Raw genomic sequence first — 20,101 nt, forward strand, 5'->3', positions numbered from 1 at the left:
AGGGCAGGACCTTTTCAAGTCTGATAGAGGACACTGAGCACAGCCAAGTGTTCCCAAGGAGCAGATGAGAAACAAGGACAACGTACATCACATAAACCCTTATTATTGGCAGAAAGTATTATATACATGAGCATTTTAGTCAGACCAGGAAGCAAATATACAAAAATAGAAAATTTTCTTAATTATGCTTCAAGTGGGATGCAGCGCCTCACTCCAAGACTGTGTGACGGACGACACGCAACACTGGCCAACACCCTCGGCAGGTCACACGCTGGGCTGCAACACTAACCTGTGTGTCTGTGTTTTAGGGAATCATATAAATACATGTATAAATAAGCAACATAAATAGTACATACACCTTGGAGAACCAGACAGGAATCAAGAAGAGAGTATACAAATGTTTTACAGGGGAGTGCTGAAAAATCATTACCTTCAAGTGACAGTCCAGGACCAGTTACACGGTACTATGATACAGGCAAACCATTATACACATTTATCAACCGTCACTCCAGCAGCAACTTGGAACACAGCACGGCAAGTCCTCACTGCTTTACTATGTCTACATTAGGCTTCCTTACGAGACCCACGTCCAAAAATATATTGACTTCACTCTCACCATTTTCAAGGTATCAAATATTTTTTCCTGTGTACACCTCCATAATTATTGATCCATACAAATAGGAAAAACCAGACCTAAAGAAACTTGTCACTCATTTTCCTGCAACAGCAAAAAGTAGGCATTCAGCTGCATCACCAACTTTAACACTGTCGCAGGAGCTAGAGACGCAGTGTTGAAGTCACACACCATGTTTTGAGTCACTTCAGTTTGTCCTTTACTTTCTCTGTAGCATGCGTTACCTCAGGCTCATTTCATACGAGTGTTCTTTTCACTGTACGGCAGTTTTGTCAAGCAGCAGTGTCAAGAAGGCATGGCTTCACACGAGCGTTCTTTCCTTGTAATGTTTTTTTCATTATTCATACACTGTGCTTTCACACAATTGTTTGTTGGACAATACTCACTCATGTTGATGTTCTGAGTTAGGTGTGTGGCCAGATATGGAAAGCAGACAAACTGTGACTGCCAAACAGGAATAAATATCTCTAAGTGCTCCACGGATGCCTGGAATATTCCAGTGCTTGGCGCCGGGCAGTTTGGAGCTGTGTGGCAAATAAACTTCTGCCACAGGGCCATCTTGAATCTAATTGGTTTCTAATTATATAGTTTTCCCATACAGAAAAAAACACTCATGTGAAGAAACCCTGAAAGCATTTCAACAAGTAGTGGGCACTACTGTTGATATGCAAATGGAATGTCATTTTCTTGTAAGAATCTGCACGAGTCTATGAGGCAAGTATCTGAAAGGCTTCACCTAGACTACAGAATTTCTAAACAGCCAATAAGTCCTTAGAGACAGCATCAATGTAAAGATTATTTTTTTAGAACAAGTTTTGTGCAGTTTATAAAATTCAGGAGCTAATGCACACTTTCTACACTACCAGCGTATCAGTATATATAAGAAATATACATCTCTGAATGACAAATGACAAACTGTCATTACAAAATTCCTAACACTACATGAATAAAGGCATCAGAAATAATTTACTTGGGTAAAAAATAATAGGTACGGTATAATTTTTTTTTTAAATTAGACAAAATAAAAAGTTTTTTTCCATGAAGTGTTGTCACTCTGTCATTGGGTCACCAAGGTCCTTGATCCACGTACAAAATACATACTGAACTATCACTGCCGGGAGAGCCGTGGCACCTGGCCGGGTCACACTGCCACAACGGGTGCAGGAAAGGTGCAGAAGAGCACAATCACACAACTGAATTACGTAAACAATAAATGAACCTGTTCCTCACAAATAAAGCATCACACAGTATACACATACAGTAGTCTAGTACAAAATGAGAACACTTCCAAACTTAACCTAAGACATCTTACAAAAACAAAAAAATCATACAATAGTAATGTTATGTGTGAGTGTGTGTGATGCATAAATACAGACTTAAAACAACGTAATAAATTATTATCAAAATGGGACAAAACAAACACAAACTATGAATATGGAATATGACTCGAGTGAAAACTGTACCTGCATAGAATCACTACCGAACCTCCTGATGCAGCCAGCGTTCAACCTAATACTTGGAGATGAGTTATTCATGATGCAAATTGAGTAACACATGAGAGAATCTGAGGCGGACCCAAAAGAACCCTCCAGTGACCCTCCAACGCACTGTACATGTATTGCGGGGGCCGTGGAGAGCAGGTGGCGGGCAGAGTCCCTTCCTGCAATCCCTCACAGCTACACACAGACCCCCAAGACACGTGCCGCCTGGTTAGCCCAACACCACACTGCACAGCCCACAGACAGTCCACTCACACTACGTACATTAAGATTGGAAACAACTTCGCAGCATTATCATACGAGGGCTGAGAATTTGATTTTATATATTACATGAGCAGAGCAAACTAGGTCACCCACAGGTCCAAATGATGCAATGACTAACTCAATTACCACTGATGAGAAAATACTGCTATAGGTAGGGTGTGTTTGCCAGTACATGCACATATTTATACCAGCACTTACATCAGGAAAAAAACTGCTCTGGAAAATCAAGTTGACTTAAACATGATCGAAGTAAAGAATGTTAGTCACTCTTTCCTTTGACAACAGTTCATTTTTATAAGCCATGTTAATCTTCCTCAGCAGCTTTCTCTTTTCTGATGTGTACTACTGAATCGCTGTGTGCAAGCTAGCAAAAACACCCTATTCAGAATCCACACATGAGAAAACGACACCTATTTCACTATGTATCACACGGCGGAGGATATACGGTTTGTGTGGCTGAACCCTCGGTGTTTGGCTGCGTTTAGGAACATGATGGCCCTTGCCGATCCCTCCAGAGAAATGCCTTAACACGCTAGACACAGGGCAGTGGAATAAGACCTCTGGAGCCTCGCTGCCTTCACCACAAACACTACAATGCTAGTTTTTGGAGTGAGGTGAAACTTCCAGCAGCTTGACTACATATGATTTAAAAGTACTCAACAATTTAACTCTAACACTAGCCGAAACACACTCACTCTCTCTCTCATACATACATACATACATTTATACCTAGAGATCCACCCCCACCCCACACACAGCGCCTCTATCACCCCTCCCCAACACCCCCACCACACCTTCCTCCCCCCCATCCCCATGGAGTTCGGTGCTCCAAGAATCGCATTTACGAGGTAAGGGTTCCTGAGTGCCATCGCTCACTGGAGGCGAAGCAACACCTAACAATAAATAGGCAGTGATCGAATTGAGGAATCGAGTAACCTACTTAAGAGCTACAATGCCAGGAGAAGAAGTGCCGCACGCCTTGAGCACTTCGTAAATCAATAAACTCTCCCATAGACTCTTGCAATGGACATAAACCCACAGAAAGACTACATTGAAGGATACCAATTACGCCATTCCAATTACTACAGTAGGCCCTCTATTTAACACAAGAGATACCAAAGAAATTGAAGCATAATGGAGGTGTTATTTCAATGATGGGACTGGTATGACTTTTTTTGTTTTTGTGTGTGTGTATTTACCTAGTTGTATTTACCTGGGCTTATGCTCGTGTGGCCCCGTCTCCATATCTGTATTTATCCAGTTTTTCCTTAAAGTTATGCACACTCTTCACCGATACTACTTCCTCACTTAGTCTGTTCCAAACCTGTGTGTGTGTGTGTGAAGGAGTCAGCTCAAGGAAGCATTATAAGGAAATCTTTAACCCGGTAGCAGCGGGGATCATGTTTCTTAAAGGCCCCTCTAGGCGAGAAAAATGAGAAAAAAATCATCACTCACACAAACCATTTCATAAAATATATCAAAGCATTTGTGATCAGTTTATGTATCATCTATTTTGGGGGGTTTATATCATGGCACAAATCTGGCCCGTCGCTGCTACACGATAAAGCCACAAATTTGGCCCGTCGCTGCTACCGGGTTAAGGGAAAATGCGCTAAATGGAGGGTCCACTGTAGCATATTGACCAGGAAAAATCTACTCTCTGAAAAATGGCATGAGGTAAAATAACGAAGTATTGCTAAAATGAAGAACGCTTTTGACGAGTTTCATTTTTACACTGCAATTTTTTTTCCAGCATTCTTTTTCCTGGCGAGTAATAAATGGAACCGTGCGTACAAACTGGCGATCATACCTTATCCTTAGTGCTTTTCTACTCCTCTCCAGACTAAAACCACTGCCAGTCCGAGGGCGGCTGTACACCTATGCTACTCTACCTCACGGAGTCTTACACTACCAGCTATGATATGACTACTGAACACAAGCCTCAAACGACAAACAGAGCCCATAATTCCCCTTCTTTTGTGTGTAGATGACTGACTAAATACTGAACAGATATCTAAAATTAATATATGCGATAGGCTTTTCAGATTAACCTTAGCAGACAGAGAGAGGCTAGAATCTGCCTTTTTTGTGTAATAATTAAATGCCTACGTGCTACTCAGAATTCCCAGATGAATGTGAAAGTGACAGGCTTCTCAGAGTAACCAAAATGTGCAGCTCAGAAGACAGAGAGAGGCTAGAATCTACCTTTTCGTGTAATAATTAAATGGCTATAGTCGGGTTCTAATGAGTGTGTTTTTAGGTTCACGGTACAGAAGAAGGGTCAGACTACCACCAGGGTCAGAAAACTACCCCTGGAAATGCCTACAACTCCTATGAAAGCCTTGTCAAATGTGTGCATGTGCTTGGTTGCTGAAATGTTTAAGAATATAACCCCTGAATGGAGCGTTGTCTATGCTACTCGGAATTCCCAGATGAACGTATAAGTGACAGGCTTTTCAGAGTAAACAAAACATGCCGCTCAGGAGACAGATAGAGGCTAGAATCTGCCTTCCTTTGTGTGATAAATTAATGACTCGAAGCTACTCAAGGATCCAGAATTAACCCGGTAGCTGCGGGGATCATGTTTCTTAAAGGCCCCTCTAAGCGAGAAAAGTGAGAAAAAATCATCACTCACGCAAACCATTTCATAATATATATCAACGCATTTGTGATCAGTTTATACATCATCTATTTTGGGGGGTTTATATCATGGCAAAAATTTGGACCATCGCTGGTACACGGTAATGCCACAAATTTGGCCCGTCGCTGCTACCAGGTTAATATATGTGATAGGGATTTTACATTAACCTAATTTTGAGGCCCGGGAGACAGATAGAAGCTAGAATCCGTCTCTCTTTGTGTGATAAATAAATGACTCAATCCTACTCAAGAGAATTAGAATTAACAAACTAAAGGCTCCTCTGATTACTGAAATGATCTCCTTCGTTTTGTGTGTTAAAGAACCAACTGGACACTACTTAACATAAACTAAAGGCTCTTCTGATAACTTAAATGATCTCCTTTGTTTTGTGTAATAAAGAACCGACTTGATGCTACTCAGATGATCTAAAATTAACACATACTAAAGGCTCTTCTGATGACTTAACCCGGTAGCAGCAACGGGTCAAATTTGTGGCTTTATCGTGTACCAGCGACGGGCCAAATTTTTGCCATGATATAAACCCCCAAAAATAGATGATGCATAAACTGATCACAAATGCTTTGATAGATATTTTGAAATGGTTTGTGTGAGTGATGATTTTTTTCTCATTTTTCTCGCTTAGAGGGACCATTAAGAAACGTGATCCCCGCTTCTACTGGGTTAAATGACTTCCTTTCTTCCCTGCAGCAACCATTGATACTCTACATTTTCACAGCTGGGCTTCTTCACTGGAGGAGGTCGGAGCAGAAAGTTACAAGATCCAGAATTAACATAACCTAAAAGCTCTTCTGATGACTTAAATAATCTCCTTCCTTCCCTGCAGCTACCATTGATAATCTACCTTTTCCCTCAGTCATTGGTGTCTAATAAAATAAAATTAACAAATAAATAAAAATAAGTAAGTAAGTAAAAAAACTTCTATTTGAGCCCACTTTCGTCTGTTTCATCTCCCTTACGTCCTTACACTCCCTCACAGGCAACTCTCTTTTTTTTTTTTTTTTACATCAGAGGACACGGCTCAAGGAAAAAAAGAAAAAAAAAAGCTACTCGCCGCTCCTATAAGAGATAAAAGTAAGGAGTAGCCAAAAGAGAGGTCAATTTCGGGTGGAGAGGCGTCTTAATACTCATACAGAAAGGATGCTGATGATGATAACAAAAATAAGAAACCATTGATAATCTACCTTTTCCCTCAGTCATTGGTGTCTAAAAAAATAAGTAAATAAAATAAATAAAACTTCTATTTGAGGCCACTTCTGTGCTGTGCTGTGTCCCTCTTACGTCCTTACACTTCTTCACAGGCAACTCATACAGAAAGGATGCTGATGATGATAACGAAAATAAGAAGAATAACAGTATTGAATAGGTAATATACATCCCAACATGACACTGACGTAAATTTTCACTTTTCAGGTACACGACAACATGACGTTTCCGAGAGCCTGGTGGGAACGTGAAGCAGCATTGCCACACTGCCGTCCTCACCAGCGTTGCCAGATCATCGTATTCACCACATTGTATTTATCATTCTTAAGCCTCAAACTCTCGTACCTACACAAATAACGAAAGAATATTAAAGTTAGCGTTAAAACTGTTATTCATTGATGTTTGTTTGTTTATTTTTGCTATAGATATCAGTCAGAAACTACGAAAATGCAATAGGGTGTGTACGACAATTTGGCAACGCTGGTCGTCACCCTATTACCTTTACCCTTTGTCTCTTCTACTCCAATAGCTAGATTCATTAATAGTTACCGTCGAAATGGTTAATTACTCATGTGTTTCTATTTTCTCGCATTAATCGTGAGGCCAGAAACTGAAAAATACGATGCTTGGAGTAACATTGCCAGACTGTCTTACTCAGCCTCTTATATTTACCAACTTCCGACCCAAAAACTGTCTCGTTGACCCCAATAAGGAGATTCACTTCTAATTATCGTTAAAATAGTTAATTCCTGATGTTTCTTGGCAATAGTCAGGCGTCAGAAACCGGTAAATACTATGCTCTGAGTACGACAATCTGGCAACGGTGGCAATGCTGACATGAAGCTGCGCTGGACGAACAGGGTGACATAAGTGAATGGTCATGTTGCTGTTGGTTTAATGTATATAACGCTGTGCACCATGTAGTGTTCCTGCGCTGTAACACTGTCTATATAATGGTCTTCATGCATGCCGGCAAGGAGTAGAGACTGAGTTTGAAGGTATGACAGGAAAACTAGGATTTGAATGAAGTACAAGTAGTAGAAGTAAAGAAAAATAAAGTAAAGAAGTAAAGTAAAGCAAAGAAATAAAGTAAAGAAAACCTGCATAAGAAAACGGTTGTAAATAGAAAAGTTTATGAATAGAAACATCTCTCTCTCTCTCTCACACACATCCACACACACTAGTCCTTTACAGTCACATTCTATAAACAGCTCTGAAGTAAAGTAAAGCAAAGAAGTAAAGTAAGGAAAACCTGCCTAAGAAAAAGTTTATAAATAGAAAAGTTTATGAATAGAAACATCTCTCTCTCTCTCTCTCTTACACACACACACTAGTCCTTTACAGTCACATTCTATAAACAGCTCTGAAAAATATAAAAAAAGGTAGCCTAGTTCATCTTCAATGCCTATTAAGCCTCAAAACAAGAATTTCCGGATAAAAAACAATAAATAATGAGAAGACAAGGGGATACCAGACTCAAGTGCCGTCACCTCACACTCTCGTCTTCTTCTTCATGCCCTTTCTCAGCCCTTTTCCGTACCATCCGGGACTGAACTTTCTCTCTCCCTTTTCGTCCCTTTCCCTGCACTCCTCTCCATCACTGACCTTCTGCTCCTCCTCCTTGGTCTCCCCTTCATGGTCCTCCTCCTCCTCCTCCTCCTCGTGGGTCGCCATAGGTACTAATGGCGTCACGGGTGGTGCGTCGAACTTGGACTTGCGTTTGGCTCTGGTTCTCTCGTAGGTGAGGCTGACGAGCTTCTTCTCAAACACGGGTTCGTAGCGGCGGTAGTTGCAGGTTCGTCGCCGTCGGATGATGTCCCTCGCGCGCTGGATGTCCTCGTCGCACTTCCCCCGCGACGGCCTCAGACTGGCTATCCGGCACAGCTCGGGGTTGCTTCCGCTACAGTGGCACTTGAATCCCTCTTCCTCCGGCGGCGCTTGGTTGGCAGTGTCGCAGGAGGCTCTTGTGCGGCTCCGCGTGACCCTTCTTACCGGGTGACACTCATCATCCTCAGCCGCCACGTCTTCCTCGGGTGTGCTCTCCACCACCTCCACAGCCTCCGCCTCTGCCGCCGCCGCCGCCTTCTCCTTCCCCTCCGCACTGCTGTCGAAGCCCCAGAACCAGAGGCATTTCACGTTCTCGTCGTCTGAGCCTTTGAGCTTCTTGGTGGAGTTCCTGTGCTGGGCAGCGCTGTCGTTCACGGCCTCGGCGCAGATGTTCTTCAGGATGACGGAGCTGGACTTCTCGGAGTTGCTGGGCCTGACGTAGCTCAACCCTCTCCCTAAGTTACACTCGTTCATCTCCATCATCACTGTCAATGCACTTAAATTATTGTCACTGTTTTTCCCGCAAAAGCTTTGGTACCAGATTGATTTCAGTTCTGCGCTCTCGGCAGTGCTGAGTTCAGAGGAAAACTTGGACCCCGGGCGCTGGGACTGAAGGTGTTCCGTTATTGCTTTCACCTGCGCCTTGGACACTGAGTTCTCAATGTAAAAAGTGGGCTTGCTACCTGCGGACATCAAGCCCTTCTGGTTGAGACTCAGGCACGGCACGGACACACTCGTCACCTCGCCCTGGGAAGAGCACGCTGCAGGAACATTACACGAACTCGAGTCAGACACACACGGCACCAGGCTAGTCCCAGCTGCCTCCTTGGCCATGGCCTCAACACACGTGGTGGTGATGATCCCATCCACCACACGAGTCCTCAGCAGGAAGCTCCCGTCCCCGACCTGACCGGGGTGGAGGTCAAGCTCACTGTGACACAACACACTATTGGCCTTCACCACAAGCTCCTCGGCCTGAGCAGCGTCCTGGGGGTCAGTGTTTACGGACAGCAGCTGCGGCTCCCCGTCCGTCACCTGTGATTCACTGAGCTGCTCCCTCCCCAGCCCCGACACCTCCACCCTCACACTACCTAGCACTGAAAGCAAGTCAGGGGAGAGACAAGTATCACCCTCCATGGAAAGGTTCTTACACCTACTACAACTATTTGGGTTATCACTGGCACCACCGGGGGAAGACACGGCCGCCTTGCCCCCACACTCACACGGGGGGCACTCGCTGTCGCTGGAGCTGAGGGGGTCGGCAGCCTGGCAGTGGTTGGGAAGACTAGAGACGTCAGACTCCTCCTCCGTGAACGGGGAGGAACTGGTGCCACACTGCTCTCTCCTCTCCTTGCTCCTTGCTCTCTGCAGCCCCTTCAGCATCAGCCGTTCACCGCCACCTGCTCCCTTGCTGCCCCGCTCACCCGTCTTGGTGTGGCTGACGCAGGAGCGGATGCAGAGGCCGGTGCCGTAGAAGTCATTCTGCTTGAGGAGCGCCTGGCCCTGCCGCGCCATCTGGACGTTGGTTGACGCATAGGCCAGCTTGAAGTAGTCCACCTGCTCGGCCTTCTGGTGCTGAGAGTCGCCCGTGTCCGAGTCCTCCGTCTGAGAGTCTTCCACCTGAGAATCCTCCACCTGAGAGTCCTCGGTCTGGCAGTCTTCCCCCTTCTCGCTGGACTCCGAGTCTGAGCAGCAACTCGCACTGCTCTTCAGGGAGGCGACGTCCACATCCGCTGCGTATTCCCAGGGCTCGGGGTCCAGGTCGAAGGTGTGGAAGTCCTCGTCGGTGTCCGGAGGCTCGCTCTTCCCCTCCTCCTCGTCTGTGGTGCCCAACTGACCTCTCTCTTCTTTCAGGCTACTCAGCTCCTCGTCATCTGTGGTGCCCGGGTGGCCTGTCTCCTTTAGGCTACTAACATCCTCCTCCTCGTCTGTGGTGCCCAGCTGGCCGCCTTCCTCCGTGGAGCTACACGCCTCCTTCTCCTCTGTGGTGGATAGCCGGTCCCCATCCTCAACGCTATACACCTCTTCTGTGGATCCCAGCTGACCTCGCTCCTCTTCTATGATGCCCAGCTGACCTCTCTCCTCCTCAATGCTACACACCTCTTCTGTGGCTCCAGGCTGACCTCCCTCCTCTTCAACACAACACATCTCTTCTGTGGCTCCCAGCTGACCTGCCTCCTCCTTAGGCCTACACACTTCTTTGTCTGTGGTGCTTGGCTGGCTTTCTACTTTGTCTTCTGTGATGCCTTGCTGACCTCCCTTCTCCTCAGGGCAACACATCTCTTCCTCTGCAGTGTCTAGCCGCCCTGAATCCTCCCCAACGCTGGACACCTCCTCTGTGACTGTGGTGCCAAGATGGTCTCCCTTCCCTTCAGAGCTACAGACGTCCTTCTTCTCTGTGGTGGATAGCTGGTCTGCCTCCCTAATGCTAAATATCTTCCCTGTGGTGCCAAGCTGGACTCCCTTTCTTTCAGAGGTACAGACGTCCTTCTCCTCTGTGGTGGATAGCTGGTCCTCCTCTTCTGCGGCATCTGATTGGTCTCCCTTCCTCTCAAAGCTACAAACTTCCTTCTCTGTGGTGGATAGCTGGTCTCCCTCCTCAATAAAACGACACACCTCTTCTGCGGCAACCAACTGACCTCCCTTCCCCTCAGAGTTACACGTTTCCCCTGCTGAATCTGCCTGAACCACATCTCTCCCCCTGCTGCCTGGGTTACTAAGGGTCCCTGCTTCTCTCCCTTCCTCAGCCTCATCTGTTAAGTCTATCAAATCAACTTCCTGCTCCACTTCCTCCTTGGGTTCCACTAGGTCGTTACTCTCAGGGTCACTTCTGTCGAGTTTGAGATATTTTACGCCAATGTTCCCGCCCTGCGCTGGACATAAGGGGAACTTTTCGACGCTTAAGGTTATGTGAAGGCCGTTGATAGGCTTGGTGTTAGTGTGGTCTCTGCTTTCCGTTCCCTTTTCTTCACATTTCTCTTCACTTTCCATGGTGTCTAGTTTTCTTTTCCTGTTCTCTTCCTTTTCCTCAATTATCTCATTTTCTATGCTATTTAGTTTTCTCTTTCCAGTCTCTTCCGTTTCCGCACTTTCCAACTTTCTTTTTCTATTTTCTTCCTTTTCCATGCTTTCTAGTTTTCTCTTCCTGCTCTCTTCGTTTTCCTCCTTCACCTCACTTTCTAATTTCCTTTTCCTGTTTTCCTCCTCCTCCTTCTCCTCCTCCTCCTTTACTTCACATTCTATGCTCTCTAATCTTCTCTTCCTACTCTCTTCCTCTTCCTCCTTCACCTCCCTTTCCAAGCTATCCAATTTCCTTTTCCTGTTTTCCTCTTTCTCTCCATTCACCTCATTTCCCATACTTTCAAATTTCCTTTTCCTGTTTTCCTCATTCTCTTCCTCCACTTCATTTTCCATTCTTTCAAATTTCCTCTTCCCACTTTCCTCATTCTCTTCCTCCACTTCATTTTCCACATTTTCCAATTTCCTTTTTCTACTTTCTTCCTCTTCCTCCTTCACTTCCCTCTCCCCACTATCTTGTTCTCTTATCTTGCTTTCTTTCTTCACATCACTTTCCGTTTCTCGTTCCCTTATCTTACTCTCCTTACTCTCTTCCTCCTCCTCCTTTATTTCATTTTCCAGGTTATTTTGTTCACTCCTCCCCCTCTCTTCCTTCCTCTCCTTCACTTCACTTTCAACACTATCTTGTTCACTTATCTTACCCTCCTCCTCCTCCTTCTTTACTCCAATTTCCACATTATCTTGTTCTCTCATCTTTCTTTCCTCCTCCTTCTCTTTCTCCTCCTTCTTCACTTCCCTCTCCCCACTTCCTTGTTCCCTTGCTTTAGTCTCTTTCTTTTCCTCCTCTATTTCACTTTTCACACTTTCTTCCTTCTCCTCCTTCACGTCTTGTTCTCTTATCTGACTCTCCTCCTTCTCTTCCTTCACTTCCTTACTATCTTGTTTCCTTATCTCAGTCTCTTTCACTTCCCTCTCTGCACTATCTTCTTCCTTTATCTTACTCTCCTCCTTAACTTCCCTCTCCACACAATCTTGTTCTCTTATCTTACTCTCCTCCTTTATCTCACTCTCCACACCCTCCATTTCCTTCTTAACACTTTTCTTCTCCTCCTTCACTTCACTCGCACTCTCCTGTTCCCTTCTAACACTCTCCTTATTCTCTATTCCTTCACTTTTCTCACTCTCCAATTTTCTTTTTCTACTCTCTTTTTCACGTAAATGTTCAGTCTCTTCTTGCTTCATTTCTTTCCTTTCCTCTTCCACCTCCCGACAAGCCACATTGGAAGTCTCTACATCACCAACAACCTCCACCTCCTCTTCCTCTTCCTCCTCTTCATCCCCTTCTTCAGGTGGCATAAGGCAGGGGCGGGAGGCGGTGTTGGCCTCGGCAGGGTGAAGGGGGGTTGCCAGGGTGAAGATAGGGTCCCTGGCTTTGGAGTAGTGAGGGAGTTTGTATCCGAGAGCCTTCATCACGCGGGCCATGACCTCATCGCACCTTCCTGTAATGGAGTGAATGATGTTGTTTATGCGAATGCTATGTACTTTTTTTTTTTTTTTTACGTCTCCGCCTATTACGCTGGTAGCCTTGCTTGAGGGGCCTGGATGGTATTCGGCCCCAGCCCGTCATGGCGCAGGCAAGTGTTTATAGTGGCGCCATCTTCTCTAGAAATGTCCTGATGCTTGAATGGGAGGTGGATAGATAAAATAAATGATGTGTAGTTAATGGCTAATGCTTATACCTCTTCATTCATTTATTCCTATATGTATCTGTATCGTAAGTCTTTTCTCGTAAACAAAGTAAAAGGCAGTGGAATTACAAAAAGGTCCAACCAACTTTAATTTTTTCTCCTCCCTTCTCTTTTTCTTTAATCTTTCCATTTTTCTTTTTTCCATTCCTTGCTTGCTTGTTATTTTCTTTTTTATCTATCTTTAGTGTTAGGTTACCATTAACTCTTTCCATCCATGACGCAGACGTTGGCGCCACTGTATGGAAAGAGTCAAGAGAAAATGGAAAGGGATTAATCCTCTTCTAAACCTCTCAATCCTCTTAATCCTCTTCCATTTCCTCTTAAGAGTTTTAGAAGAGGATTAAGAGGTTTAGAAGAGGACTAACCCTTTCCATACAGTGACGTCGTTGGACACCCATCGTACGCCGATGTCGGCGTCGCCGGAGTAAAGGGGTTAATGGTCTTGTGTTACCATTTAAAGACCATATGGGTATGGTAGAGACCACCGGGTTACCATTGCCATTGTGTATTGTTGAGGGTACCCACCTCCTCAGTAGCTTCATGTGCCCGCTTGACGCTGACAGTGTAGGGAAGGAATGTTGTCTTCTCTCTCTCTCTCTCTTTTGCCTGCCTACATTACATGGTAATACATACCCATGGTTGGGGGTTGGTGATGTTGGGTGTGTTGTATTGTTTGTTTACGATTTTTTTTTTTTCTTTTGCAGTGTGCAGTGGATCTGGGAGGCCATACACCAAGAAAGAGCCAGCCAATGATAATTTTTTTTAATTTTTTTTTTTTTTTTTTTTTTTTTTTTTTTTTTTTTTTTTTTTTTTTTTTTCATTTTCTGATTTTCATATTAAAAACAATATTTTCAGTTCTTCTTTCTTAATGTTGTTAAGAGAAGTTAAGTTTGAAGGAAGTCCCTTCATGTAACTTTATTCCATTAAAACTTTACATTTAATTTTATTTATTTTTTTTTCAAAATCGGGTATGATGTACCCATGGTTAGTAGTGGTGTGACTTTTTCTAAGGTTAGTGTTCTAGGGTTAAAGGGGGTTACATTACTGTTCATCCCTTTACTTTCCAAAGCTAAGAAATAAGAGAAGGAAGAACACTAAAGGATAAATCAAGGCATATATAACAACAGAGGAAATAATAGAATGGGAAAATATAGAAAAGCTATCAGTCTCCCCATAAACATTATCAGTAACCTCAGTGTTCATCTCCATCACTGGGCCTGGGGAAGAAAAAGAAACCTAATGGGAAAAAAAGAAAAATAACAGATGAAAGAAGAGAAAATAATATAAAAGCTGTCAAACCCCCCCCATAAACTTTACCAGTGACCTCAGTGTTCATCTCCATCACTGGGCCTGGGGAAGAAAAAGAAACCTAATGGGAAAAAAAGAAAAATAACACAGATGAAAGAAGAGAAAATAATATAAAAGCTGTCAAACCCCCCCCATAAACTTTACCAGTGACCTCAGTGTTCATCTCCATCACTGGACCAGAGGAAGAAAATGAAACCTGAAGAAAAAGATGAAAAATAACACAGATGAAAGAATGGAGAAAATAATGGAAAAGCTGTCAACCCCTCCCATAAACATTACCATTACCTCAGTGTTCATCTCCATCACTGGGCCTGAGGAAGAAAATGAAACCTGAAGAAAAAGATGCAAAAATAACACAGATGAAAGAATGGAGAAAATAATGGAAAAGCAAAAAAAGAGAACAGCTGTCAACCTCCCCATAAACATTACCATTACCTCAGTGTTCATCTCCATCACTGGGCCTGGGGAAGAAAAAGAAACCTAAATGAAAAATGAAAAATAACACAGATGAAGGAAGAGAAAATAATGGAAAAGGAAAAAAAGGGAACAGCTGTCAACCCCACCCATCTCCATCACTTGGCCTGGGGAAGAAAAAGAAACCTAAACGAAAAAACTGAAAAATTACGCAGATGAAATAAGAGAAGATAATGGAAGAGGAGAATAAGGGAGCAGCCGTCTAATCTCCCCCATACACATTACCATTGATCTTGAGGGTGGCGTCCTTGTCCTTGGGCGTCCACTGCAGGTTGACGATGTATAGCCTTGGCCTCTTCTTTGGGGGGCGGCCCATCTGCCACAGCCAAGGGTACTTCTTCAACACCTGGTGGGGGAAGCGTTTCTTTAGCACTCCTTCCCTGCCTCCGAGTCATTACAGTTTCCCTCTTGGATGTGTGATTTAGTATGGCAATCATGAGTAATTTTAGGATATGAGAGAAAGGCTAAACCAGTTGCATTATCAAGTTAGAATTGCACAAGAAAATCTCATCCTAGAAGAAAAGTAAAAGAGAAAAGAAGATAAACAAAAGCCAAGGAATACTATCACATATGTTAAATGAGAATACAGTAGGCCCTTACTATATGTAGGGCATAGGTGATCCAAAAACCCATGTGCAATAAAAAATCCACATACTTAAGCCAACTCCATAAGAATTCTATACAGCACTCATACACAATAGGACGATGACTGGCCACCTCTCTTCAGGGGACATAATGGATGAAAGAGCGATGAGAAAAAATCCTAACATTTACCAAGACATCAACTAATATATAACAAGACACTCTTTCTTCCAATCATGGCACATCACCTTGAGGCTGGAGCCCAGACAGAGGATGGTGTCACAGGCATTGGCGGCCTGACACGCGCCCTGCCAGTTGAGGGGCCACCGCAGCCGCCCGCGCTCCCCAAAGTGAACGATGGTGTCGATCAGCGGCTCACCACACCTGGAACATTGCTTTTAATGATCACAGGAGGCAGACCATGAACTAAACAAAGAAGATAAAAGGTCTTCATCATGCTTCTACAAAAATAAAGGGAGAAGTCAAAGGGTTGTCAAATTAAGGTATAGTAGTATTGCTATTACTATTATCAAACACTGTTATTATTATTATTATTATTATTATTATTATTATAAAAAAACAAATCAGATAGCAAGGGAGGAGTGCAGACCCTATAAGCTGGCTGTTCAGCAGTCCCAAAACACTTGAGATGCTGAGAAAGAGAAAATAAAAGTGAAAGTGATAAAAGAGAAGGAGAAAGAGAACAAAAGAATTTAGAATTTGATAATGCAATAAATAAAGCTGAAAGAGTACAAATAACCAATGATAATCCCCTCTTCAACAAGTTTAAGTTATTTGAAGGAGAGAATATAACTGAAGGAAGATTGTTTCAAAGTTTATCAGTGAAAGAAATCAATAACTTGCACAATCTTTCAAAACTACAGTTACGTCAACAACATTTTGGGGAGGAATTAGAAAACCTTTAACTATTCTTAAGGCTCGGACTCTCAAATAACAGCCCCAAACTGACCTGTAGCAGCGGCGACCTGTGGTGTGCTTGAAGGTGGAGGTCCTCTCGGTCACGTCCATGGTCCTGACATACTCCCTGGCCGGCACACAGTGAATGCACACCTAAAGAACACTTGGAATGAGAACCTAACACAGAAGGAATGACACTGTTACCATAGATCCCCTTCGTTACTCAATAATAATAATAATGATAATAAAAAATAAAAAATAATAATAAAAAGCTCCAAGTTCTTTCAAGTTGAGAATATCAAGACACATCTCCACCCAAAATTGACCTCTCCTCTCGCATCTTGTTCTTTTTTCTTAGCATCATCTAGCAGTCATTTTTGTTGCTGTTTTTTTTCTGCCCTTAAGCTGCCTCCCTTACAGTAAAAAGATGAAAAAAATGTCCCCCTGCCCTCACCTCAATGTACATGTTCCCGTGGACCTCGGACATGGCAGTCTTGGGCAGGCCGGAGCGCAGGTGGAGGCCGTCACAGTTCTGGGAGACGACATGACGCACAATGCCTTGGTGGTACAGCGCTGAGAGGGCCATGTGGGTGAGGGTGGGCTCGGCTGCTGACAGGTCATGGTGCCTTAGAGAGGAGGGAGAGGGGAGGTTACATCATGAAAGCAATGGAAAGGGAAATCAAGGAAGGTACAGAGCGAGGGAAAGAGATAGTTTTCTAATCATAAAGGTGACAGATCAAGGACTGAATAAAAAAATCCTCATATGAGAAGGAACAGAAATTAGTGTGAGAGGAAGAAGGAAGGTAACAGTGAGTGAGGGAGAAGCCAAGAGTGAAAGGAAGAAAGGAAGACAGAAGGAAGTTAATGGGTTGAGGAGGGTGAGGAAAGTAGTTGCAAGTAGAATTATTAGAGGTAGATAAATGAAGACATGGTGAAGTAGCAGAGGGAGCTAAAGATTGGATGAAAGTCCTAATTGGAAGAACAAACTTAAAACAGAAAGCATATATGGAACCTTTCAGAGCAACTAGAGACTTGAATGAAAAAAAGAAACATCTATATCATGACTCTTCTAAGAACTTGCGACATGGATGAAAAGAAAATAGCTGTATCATCAATATCTTTCCACAGGGCACAGATGCTTGCAGTCCAAACCACCTCAAATCTCTAAGGCCTCACCCAATGTCCTGGCCCTTCTGCAGAAGAGTCCAGATTCCATTGGGACCACGGTAGTCAGGGATGGAGGCCGCGGTGGAGATCCCTGCCCCCGTGTATACCACCAGGAACTCTGAGTCATGGATGGCCTGGAAAAGGAATGGAGGGTTGAAGCATTGATATTTTCTTTTTATAGTAAAGAAAGGAAGTCAAAGGCAAAAGAGATAAAAAAAGTCGGTAGTAACTAAGGAAACACACTCCTAACTTGAGAATGAAGTGTATTATTAATGCAAAGATCAACTTCCACTTAGATTTTATTATTCTGATGACACTTTTAAGATTTGTGTCTGAGAGTATCTTGACAGAGAATACATCCTTTCTTTTATCATTAAGCAAGGTGACTCTCTAAAAGCGATGTTGTCTTTGATGTTTAAGTGTCAAGGATCAAGATTCCTATTCTTTCGTGCCATGATACTGTGCTTTCTGACAGAGTTTCAGAGGTATACATATACATTAACAATGGAAATGGTAATGAATAGGAAAAAATTGACAGCCACACACAGGATGATCTCAAGGCTCCCTCACCTGTGCCAGCTCCTCACACTTGGCCTGGAGGATGTCAGTCGTGTCCTCCTGCTCTGTCTTGCGCGACTGCCACACTGCTCGCTTCTCCCGTCTGATAGAAACAAGGTGAGAGTGTATGCAATGGTTATGGTACGTACACTTCCTGGATTGAATTATCTTAAGCATGGCTCAAATATTGATGTAGGACTGTTATGGGTGTTACGTTAGATCAGTGGTGGTAAAAAGAGATTAAAAGGTTATAATAAGGAAAGAGTGAATTCTCCTTGGCTATAACTAATTAATAAAGCATCATATGTGCCTCACCTCTTGTGGTACTCCTCCACCAGCTCTGCATTTTCCTCCAAGACTTGCTTGTCATCTAAGGTGAGTGAGTCATTCTTCTTGCGTAGTATTGAGGAAACCTGCCAGAACAGAACACAGGCGTCAGAAAGTCCTAAGGATCGTGAAAGATTACTCATGAATTTTAACATATTAATCATTATTATGATAACCTTTTCCATCACACATTATGAGTTTACTAGATTTAAACACAATGATATGCTGCAACTCTCATGATGATGGGTTACTATTTTAGCAGCATAAGTTTAATTTCATATTTGGATAAGGTGGGGTTTTGTTATTTCACAATAATGTGGTATGACAGTGCCAAGGTTTGGTGGTTGCCTGCTATGCCACCTTGAATTGGCTGTAATCCTAGAGTTTTACCAAGTGTTCCAATGTTAGTCGTTTAGACAGATGATAACGGAAGTTTAATGCCACGGACAGCTGTTGCGGCCATTAACAAGGACTTATTAAAGGTCTACATGCAAAACCTGGGCCAGGCACTGCCCTGCCCTGCACCCCCCAGCCCGACGCTGCCCCCCCAGGCTGGCACCGTGCCTGCGTGGCGCCCCGGGGCACTGGGGCGAGGCAGTGGAGGGCCAGGGGCTGCCCTCACTCCTGGCCGCCGACCCGTTAATAGCCGCCACTCCATGGCCCCTCACGCGCCGCGACACGCCTCCGCGGCCCGCTTCATGGCCCCATTAGGCGGCCCGATGCTTACTTTTCTCATCCGCGTCGCACTCTTCCTGCTCATGTTAATCGTCGCCTCGGTGGCCGCCTTCCTCCTGAGCGGCTCGGCGGGCGGCGCGGCCTCCTCGCCCTCCATGGCGGTGTTTACAAACATTGACGCCACGGACCGTCTCGACCCCCGGCCAGGCCCCCTCCCTCACCCCCAGGCCCTGCAAGCCGCTCACACACTCATTCACGCTGAACAAAACTCGGAGCATGGAGACTGAGGCCTTATTAGAGCATGTCAGAGTGAGTAAAGAGTATTTTGTGGCCACATAACTGTCCTCACCCCTATTCCCCCGCCCTCTCCCCCTCCCAAGCCCCAACACGCACTTCACACGCTCATTCATGCTAGACAATACTCAAAGCATGAAGAATAAGGCATTTTAGAGCATTTCAGAGTGAATAAAAAGCGTTCATCCTCATCCCCAGCACCCCCCGCCCTTACAACCCCTCCCAGACCCGGACACACGCTCATTCACTCTACTGTCACATTCATTCACGCTAAAGTAACTCAAAGTATGGTGAATAAGGCATTTTTAGAGGATTTTAGAGTGAATAAGTAGCCTTAGCAGCGTTCCATGGCCACAGAACAGAGAGCGAGATGGCGAGCAGCGCAAGGCGACCCACGACCCCTGGCGAGGAGTCAACGCACCTTCTTCCTCCTCCTCCTCCTTCCCCTCTTCTTTTGACGCTTCGGCTTCTTTGACCTTTACATCTTCTTCCTTCCTTTGTGTCCTTTAATTGCTTTTCTCTCTTCGTTTTCAGCTTCCATGAGTAAACACACGTTCTTCTTTTCATTCTTCTTTATATCTTCATCACCTTTTCCGGCCTCCTCCTCCTCCTCGATTTCCCCTCTACTTCTTTTGACGCTTCAGTTATTGCTTCTTTGACTTTTACATCTTCTTCCCTTCCATGAGTAATTTTAAACGCCCGTTCTTCTTTTCCTTCTTCATATCTTCATCACCTTTTCCGGCCTTCTCCCCCTCTATACTTCTTTTGACGCTTCGCTTCTTTGGCTTTTATATCTTCTTCCTTCCTTCGTGTCCTTTAATTACCTTTCTCTCGATCGTTTCCAGCTTTCAAATATCCACGCACTTATAATTATCTTCTATTTCTTAATGTTCCTTGTTCTTGTTCTACCTCTTCCTCTTCTTCACTTTGTATCGCTTCTCAG

The 20,101-nt window shown here is 44.2% G+C and overlaps 1 protein-coding gene across 3 annotated transcripts in view; it reads right to left on the reverse strand.

Moving 5' to 3' along the window:
• LOC126999356 (uncharacterized) overlaps positions 1 to 19,648 on the reverse strand; it is a 34,905-nt gene extending 15,257 nt beyond the window's left edge. The window contains exons 1-10 of one of the 3 annotated variants that reach the window (XM_050861894.1): positions 18,917 to 19,648; positions 18,178 to 18,275; positions 17,875 to 17,965; positions 17,314 to 17,438; positions 16,592 to 16,763; positions 16,190 to 16,290; positions 15,468 to 15,603; positions 14,863 to 14,983; positions 11,492 to 12,606; positions 83 to 11,434 (exon numbers count right to left, since the gene is read on the reverse strand). In XM_050861894.1, coding sequence (XP_050717851.1) covers positions 7,754 to 11,434; positions 11,492 to 12,606; positions 14,863 to 14,983; positions 15,468 to 15,603; positions 16,190 to 16,290; positions 16,592 to 16,763; positions 17,314 to 17,438; positions 17,875 to 17,965; positions 18,178 to 18,275; positions 18,917 to 19,039 — 5,763 coding nt within the window. In that variant the 5' untranslated portion in view covers positions 19,040 to 19,648 and the 3' untranslated portion in view covers positions 83 to 7,753. Of the gene's footprint in view, positions 1 to 82; positions 12,607 to 14,862; positions 14,984 to 15,467; positions 15,604 to 16,189; positions 16,291 to 16,591; positions 16,764 to 17,313; positions 17,439 to 17,874; positions 17,966 to 18,177; positions 18,276 to 18,916 lie in introns of those variants that run through there. The other 2 variants (XR_007753265.1, XM_050861893.1) reach the window with 2 other exon arrangements.
• Positions 19,649 to 20,101: the final 453 nt, after the last annotated feature.

The sequence above is a fragment of the Eriocheir sinensis genome, chromosome 16, assembly GCF_024679095.1.
Source record: "Eriocheir sinensis breed Jianghai 21 chromosome 16, ASM2467909v1, whole genome shotgun sequence".
Taxonomy (NCBI): domain Eukaryota; kingdom Metazoa; phylum Arthropoda; class Malacostraca; order Decapoda; family Varunidae; genus Eriocheir; species Eriocheir sinensis.